Source organism: Lithobates pipiens, unplaced genomic scaffold (genome assembly GCF_037356315.1).
Source record: "Lithobates pipiens isolate NorthernLeopardFrog02 unplaced genomic scaffold, aLitPip1_a1.2 Scaffold_23, whole genome shotgun sequence".
NCBI classification, from domain to species: Eukaryota; Metazoa; Chordata; class Amphibia; order Anura; family Ranidae; genus Lithobates; species Lithobates pipiens.
The window spans coordinates 289547757-289554698 of NW_027507785.1; the positions used below are offsets into that span (position 1 = coordinate 289547757).

General features: G+C 46.1%; 1 protein-coding gene across 1 annotated transcript in view; it reads right to left on the reverse strand.

The window, feature by feature from the left end:
• Positions 1 to 6497, reverse strand: part of CMPK1 (cytidine/uridine monophosphate kinase 1) — a 35122-nt gene extending 28625 nt beyond the window's left edge. Inside the window, exon 1 of the mRNA XM_077450290.1 lies at positions 6325 to 6497. Coding sequence (XP_077306416.1) covers positions 6325 to 6471 — 147 coding nt within the window. The 5' untranslated portion in view covers positions 6472 to 6497. The remainder of the gene's footprint in view (positions 1 to 6324) is intronic.
• Between the last annotated feature and the right edge of the window lie 445 nt (positions 6498 to 6942).

Below are 6942 nucleotides of genomic sequence, written 5' to 3' on the forward strand. Positions count from 1 at the left end.
ACTTTGTACAGAGCTTTCTGCCATTGATGTCCCACTAGAAACAAGATTTTCTTGCCAAATTAGATATGAACAAATGCCACAAGTACGAAGGGGTCACTACTGACCTCAGAGAAAGCTGCATGGGGTGCAATGTCCAATACAGACCATACACAGAAATCAATACTCGCGTCACATGATAAACATAGAAGTTCTAAACTGCAAAAATAGGGCAGTAGATGCCGGCGCCCCCCCCTCCGATACTGACGTGTTTCTAATGACAGAAAAGCCGATCCCACTGCTGAATGACAGCTTCACATTTCTTTGCGGACACGACACACCCTGTGCACTTAGACCAAAGAAGAACGTGGCTCATGTACTTTGCAAGCAGTAATTATCACTCATGATGATGCAGACTTAAGGTATTAAAACGTAGATATAAAACCAAGTAAAACAAAGCAAAGAGAAGGTAAAAATGGCATTTAGATGCTTGTAGGTATACAGTATCCACAAAACTGTATATAGTTCTCTACATCGGTCTTTTTTTTTTGGAACTGTGTATGGTCGGGTCCAGAATACTGGAACTGTCATTCTAGTTGCAGTAATTAGAATACAATAGAAACTCTGATTTGTAATCTTTCTGTACAAGACTTATTCACAAACGTCTCCCTTCACATCTAAGTATATACAGTATCTCACAAAAGTGAGTACACCCCTCACATTTTTGTAAATATTATATCTTCTGATGTGACAATACTGAAGAAATTCCACTTTGCTACAATGTAAAGTATTGAGTGTACAGCTTGTATAAGGGCCCTTTCACACGTGCCGGCCGTTCAGATCCGCCTGTCAGTTTTTTCAGCAGACCTGAGCGGTCTCTCCATACATCTCTATGGAGCGACGGATGTCAGCAGTGACATGTCCACTGACATCCGATCCGCCCCAATCCGCAAAATCCAGATCGGATGAAAACGGACAAGCGATCCATAATCATCCGATTCCCCCCCAGAGGAAAGCGGAGATCTGACAGGTCCATCCCTGCACAGTGTGCACAGATGGACTTGTCATTCGCCGGCTCAGAGGAAGGTCAATTGAGCGATCCCTGCTGAGCAAGCGGGTGGCTGAATATGGATCCGCACATATGAAAGGGGCCTAACAGTGTAAATGTGGCCTGGTTGGAGCCTGGGCTGAGGCTGTCGTAAACCTTTGTAGAGTTTTGCAGAGCTGTGTGACTTCCTTTCCTTACTACTACGTTAAACTTTAATTTTTAATAAACTGCTGACAGGTCTCTCGGGAAAGCATTTGACATCAGCCATAATGCATACTGAGCCCCGCATGCGTGGCTCAGCACACACTCACGACACCACTCTATGGCACAATAATGTGACTTCCGTGGACATGTGTGGGAGTGAAGTCATTGTGACCGAGCCATTTAAGGGATCACATGTGCAGCATCATGGCAGTTGTAGATTAAACAGAGGCCAAGATGGCAGCTTCCTTGGCTGAAAAGGATAGGAGGGTTTTACTTCCACTTTTAGATGTCTTTCACACTGGAGGAGTTTTTCACACTGGGGCGCTGTGCTGGCAAGACGTTAAAAAAAGTCCCACAAGCAGCATCTTTGGGGCACTTTAGGAGCAGTGTATACACCGCTCCTAAAGCGCCCCTGCCCACTGAAGCAGCCGGAAAGTGGCTCTAAAATAATCGGACGTGCTGTCAGGCTCTAACCCTTCCAGGGACCTGTCAAAAAACGCATGCCAATGCACATAAAAAATGTTAAAATGTACATCACACAAATGCGTTTGATGCATTGCGATAAGCCATGTGCAGTATAATATGAATGGATAGTACCGATTGCACTTTAGGTCTGTGCTGTAACAATTGCCTTTTATTAAAGAGGAAGTAAACCCTGATGGGTTTTACTTCTTTGTCTACCTGCAAAGGTAAAGCATAATGGGCTACTATGCATCGCATAGTAGCCCATTATGTGTCACTTACCTGACACAGGAGCCAGCGAAGTCACCGCTGTCCCCTGTAGTATGGAGCATCCATATTCTTTCGGGTATCGCTGCTCCGTCACTGTGAGTGGCGTCACTCCCACGCATGGGCACGGGAGCCGCCACTAACGGCATATTGCTGTTAGCAGAAGCATGTTGCTAACGGTGATAGTGGACCTGTGCTCCGTAGACAGCGGTGACTATCTTTTAGTAAATATCTCCTAAACCGTGTAGGTTTAGGAGATATTTCTTGGACCTGCAGGTAAGCCTTAATGTAGGCTTACCTGTAGGTAAAAGTGGTTTGTAAGGGTTTACAACCACTTTAAAAAGGTAACAAAAAGTATCAACTTTAAATCATAAAGTTACATGAACTGGAAAGCTACAGAATCTCTGAATGGTGAATGCCCATTTCTAGGACAATCTGCATTGTGGTCAGAGAGAAGTCGTGTCACGGAGATTCCAACATCTGAAGTTGGATACAAAATAAACAGCTTCAGAGGCTCCTTGTGTTTTTTGGATCAGCTGATGGTCACGTTGGCATGTGGTTTGCATCTGCACAGAGCAGTGCTGCATCCAGATAGAATGATAAGAAGATACAAAGAATCCGAGAAGCCCCGGGGCTGCTACAATGTTGCTGGTGACACAGCCTTATACCGATGGCTGCCAGCTCACAAGCTTCCTTCATGGGTGTGACCTGTCCTCCTCTATGACCAGGTCCCACACATATACAAACAGAAAATACACAAACTCACCCACACACTTGAAAACTTTTTTCTGAGATTCGGTGCTCAGGCTGGGGATCCCCCACTCCCCCAGACCAACATACAAAGCAGAAATGAGCCGGTAATGCGATAGCTCCTTAGTATTATCCGTTGTTTGGCTACATCATATACACAGGATCAATGCTATTCCCACACATAGATGATAATCGTTTTATTAGAGAGACTTCATACAGTGCTGACAATTTACACAGCACTTTACATTCTCATCAGTCCCTGCCCTCAAGGACAATCTAAGGGCCCCTACCCCACACTCCTATCAGGGCCAATACAGAAAAAAAGACATCTAACCAATAAGCATGCCTTTGGCGTGTAGAAGGAAAGAAAAAACCCCCAGAGGAAACCCACACAAGCACAGGAGAACATGCAAACCCCATGCAGATAATGTCCAGGCTAAGGATTCAACCCAAGAAGCAGTTAGTACCGCCAACTTTCTGAAAGCTATTATACTAATCTACCAAATTCTGGACAGTGTTCTGAAGGGGCCGAGGTAATTTCACTGCGTTATTCTCCGGCATTCTCTGATTAAATCATTCTCAGAGGAGTGCCAGTTTATGAAGCTTTGTAGATCTCTTCTCCTTTGGAGGAGTGAAGTGATCTACAAACGCTTAAGACCGTGCAAAACGGCCCCCCAATACTGATATCTCGAGACACTAATGCCGGCCATACACGGTTCAAATTTCGAAAGAATTTTCTTTCGAAAATCGTATCTAAGACTTTTCGTATGAATTTCGCACCATTAGTGGGCTGAGGCAACGGCAGATTTACATCTGGAAATCAAATTTGAGGAATCGGACATGTTGGAAATTTTTTGAAAAAACAAACGATATTCTAATCAATGATGGGAGAATCGTGCGAGAAATGTAATAAGAAAAGAAAATTTACGGAGAGAAAAGAAGATTCCCGGCCACGAAAATTATTTTCTGTAGCACCATGGGGTGATATTGAAGGCTTCGTCAGCCGAATTTTGAAAATCAATGGTGGCATCATCGGATCACAAAAAAAAATCAAAAAAAAAAACGAACTTTCTGATTTTGAAAAGAAAATTTGTTCAAAATTCGGCCATGTATGGACTGCGAAATTACAGTACCAGAAATTCATCGAAACACAGAGATGTCCGTGTACTGAGCAGTGATAATTTATCGCTGCTTAAAGCGGTTGTAAACCCACAGATTTTTATTTTATTTTTTTAAGTCACCTGCAAAGGAAAACTAGCTCATTATGAAATACTTACCTTAGAACGAGGTCCCCCGACATCTGGCCCGATCCACGCCTAGGGAGCTGACATGTTCCCTCTTTGTTTCTTCCAGGTATCGCGGTTCCAGCGCTGTGAGTGGCCGGAGCCGCGATATCGTCAGTCCCGCGCACGCACGTGGGAGATTTCTTCCCGGCAGGGTCTGGCGTCTGCTGGACTTTCAGCTGAGAATCCCCTGTGTGCATGCGCCGCTGTAGTCAGCGATGCATTGCAAGGGGAATATCTCCTAAACTGTACAGGTTTTTTTTTAACCTACAGGTAAGTCTTATTATAGGCTTTCCTGTAGGTAAAAGTCCCAAAAATTACTATACAACCACTTTAATAAAGTGAGAAGACGGCATGGTTACTGCTAATAAAATAAAGAGTCCCCCTATATAAATAGGACAGGGCGGCATAGTTACTGTCTTGGGGGGGGGGGGGGGACCTGATCGAGGTAGAAGTTGATTAATCTTCCTTCTTCCTCCTCAGATCCCCTCGTATTCCATCTTCACTCCCTGATTCTCCACCTCTGAGCTGGTGAATTGGGGAGGTGGATTCTGACAGATCGCCAGTGAAGCGCTGAGATCGCAGCTTCATAAACTGGCCGTTACGGTGTCAGTCAATGAGGATTCTCTGTGTGTGGAGATCATCGGGGAGAGAACAAGTTCAAACACTTCTTCCCCGATTATCTCTGTTTCATAAACCATTTATGGAGTGGGATCAGTGGCGTTCCTCTGGATCAGCGCTGTTCACTGCTTCATAAATGGACACCAGAGTGATGAGTTGTTACAATGTATCACACAGTTTACCTTTTCTTTTATTTATGCATGGATTACTGTACAAATGTCACTGGCAGTGAAGGGGGTTAACACTAGGGGGCAGGGGAGGGGTTAACGTGTGTCCTAGTATGTGTTCGAACTGAAGGGGGGATAGGTCTGTACAGGGAAACAGATCGTCTGTTTATACAGAGTATGAACAGCGATCTGTCAGTTCTCTGTTCAGAGAACCGGAAACTGCAATTGCGGGAGCCCGGCGGTGATCAAGACCGCTAGTCACGCGCATCAGCTCAGGGAGCGAATGGGGACGTGCATGCGCCCCCTAATGGCCACAGGGTGAAGCGTCGTTACATAATGTTTCTACCAGCCGTACCATTCTGCCGCAGTACAACTGCGGCGGCTGGTCAGCATGTGGTTAACCACCCCATGCACCTACACTGCTGCAGGGCAGCCACTCTGTGCCAGATCACGTACCTAGTATGTGACCTGACACTTCCAAGTCGGGGGCATCGCCACTGGCCTCCCACTTCCACTGTGATTGGGCACAGCAGGAGCCAATCAATGGGTCCGGCGGACGCGATCATTCTGTAAACAAGGCAGACCACCGCTTTGAGGGGAATGTGCCGATACTGCGTTTCTGCTAAGCAGGAACACAGACCTTTATATTCCCTGCGTACCCCCCCCAGTTAGCAAGCACTCCCTCGGCATACGTTTAACCCTTTGATTGCTCCTGATGTTAACCCCTTCCCAGCCAATGTCATAAGTACAGTGAATATTTATTTTTTAGCACTGATCACTATATTAGTGTCACTGGTTCCCAAAAAGCGTCAGTGAGAGATTTGTCCACCGCAATATTGCAGTCCCACTAGAAGTCACTGATCACCTCCATTACTAGTAAAAAAAAAAAAAAAATAATAAAAAAAAATTGATTCCATAGCTTGTGGACGCTATAACTTTTTCACAAACCAATCAATATACGCTTATTTGTTTTTTTTTTTTTTAAATAAACAGCAGATCTGATCAAATACCACCAAAAGAAAGCACTATTTGTAGGGAAAAAAATTGCATTTTATTTGGGTATAGCGTCACGTATGGCAAAAAAATGGCCTTGTCTGGATGGGGGGGGGGTTAAACCTTTCGGGAGCTGAAGTAGTTAAGGAGTATTAGACTCCTGTCATACTCTCCCCTCCCCAGCACACGGTGTCTCCTATCTGACGCTTTCACTGTTTTAAGGACAAAGCTTCCAAAAATGCTGACACTTCTGGTAGTGTCAAATGCCGTGTCCCCCCCCGCCACATGCAGTGGTTCTTTCCTCCGTCCCCCATGTGCTATAGAGGGGTCGGGGGTCAGAGGAAGGAACCATGAAGTATATGGGGGGGTAATATAAGGAAGATATAGGCGCCCAGGCAGAGTAGAGAATACGGGGTCTTCTATCACAGAGGCGCTTATATGTGTACATACCCGAGACACCCGAGTCACTCGGATGCTGCCCCTCCATGCCATGGCACAGGCAGCGATGCCCGCCCTCATAGAGGTCGCCCCAATTCAATTGCCGGTCACTCACCTCCACTATCTTCTCGCACTGGGTCCCCTTCCCGGCGCCGGGCCCGCCAAGCACGAACACCACGAGCGGCTTCATGACAGCAATGAGTAGAGAGCGGGCAGACAGCGGAGAGAGGCGGGGCAGGGCGCCCAGGGCACGGAACACCATACACAGCAAAGGGGGAGGGGAAAAGCCGGTGTTCAGCCTGCCGATGTGTCACACACAGGAAGTGACGTAACCAGTCCGCCCCCACCACCACCAATATGCCATTTTTCATTGTCTCACACTCTAGTCAGTCACGGGCGGCTTGGACGCCATCATTGCTGAGGGCAAATGCCCATACTGTGATTGTAGTTTGTTGTTCTGGCTGTGACAGCGTGTCAGGGTTAGACGTTGCTTCTGTGTTTAGAAACTCTCCCTGGCTTTGTGTAATAATTACACATTTTTTAGGCCACATGCACACAGAGTATTTTCCCAGCTCCCCTCTCCTCCTGGCAGCAGCATTTTGGCAGAAAAGAATGCATGCGGCGTGTAAAGGCACCTCAAATGCTTGGGCATTAATTTCATTGGCCAGAATAGTCAAATATTCTGGCAATTTAAATTAATTACCGCTTAGGAAGTGTCCAGCGTTAGTGCGCC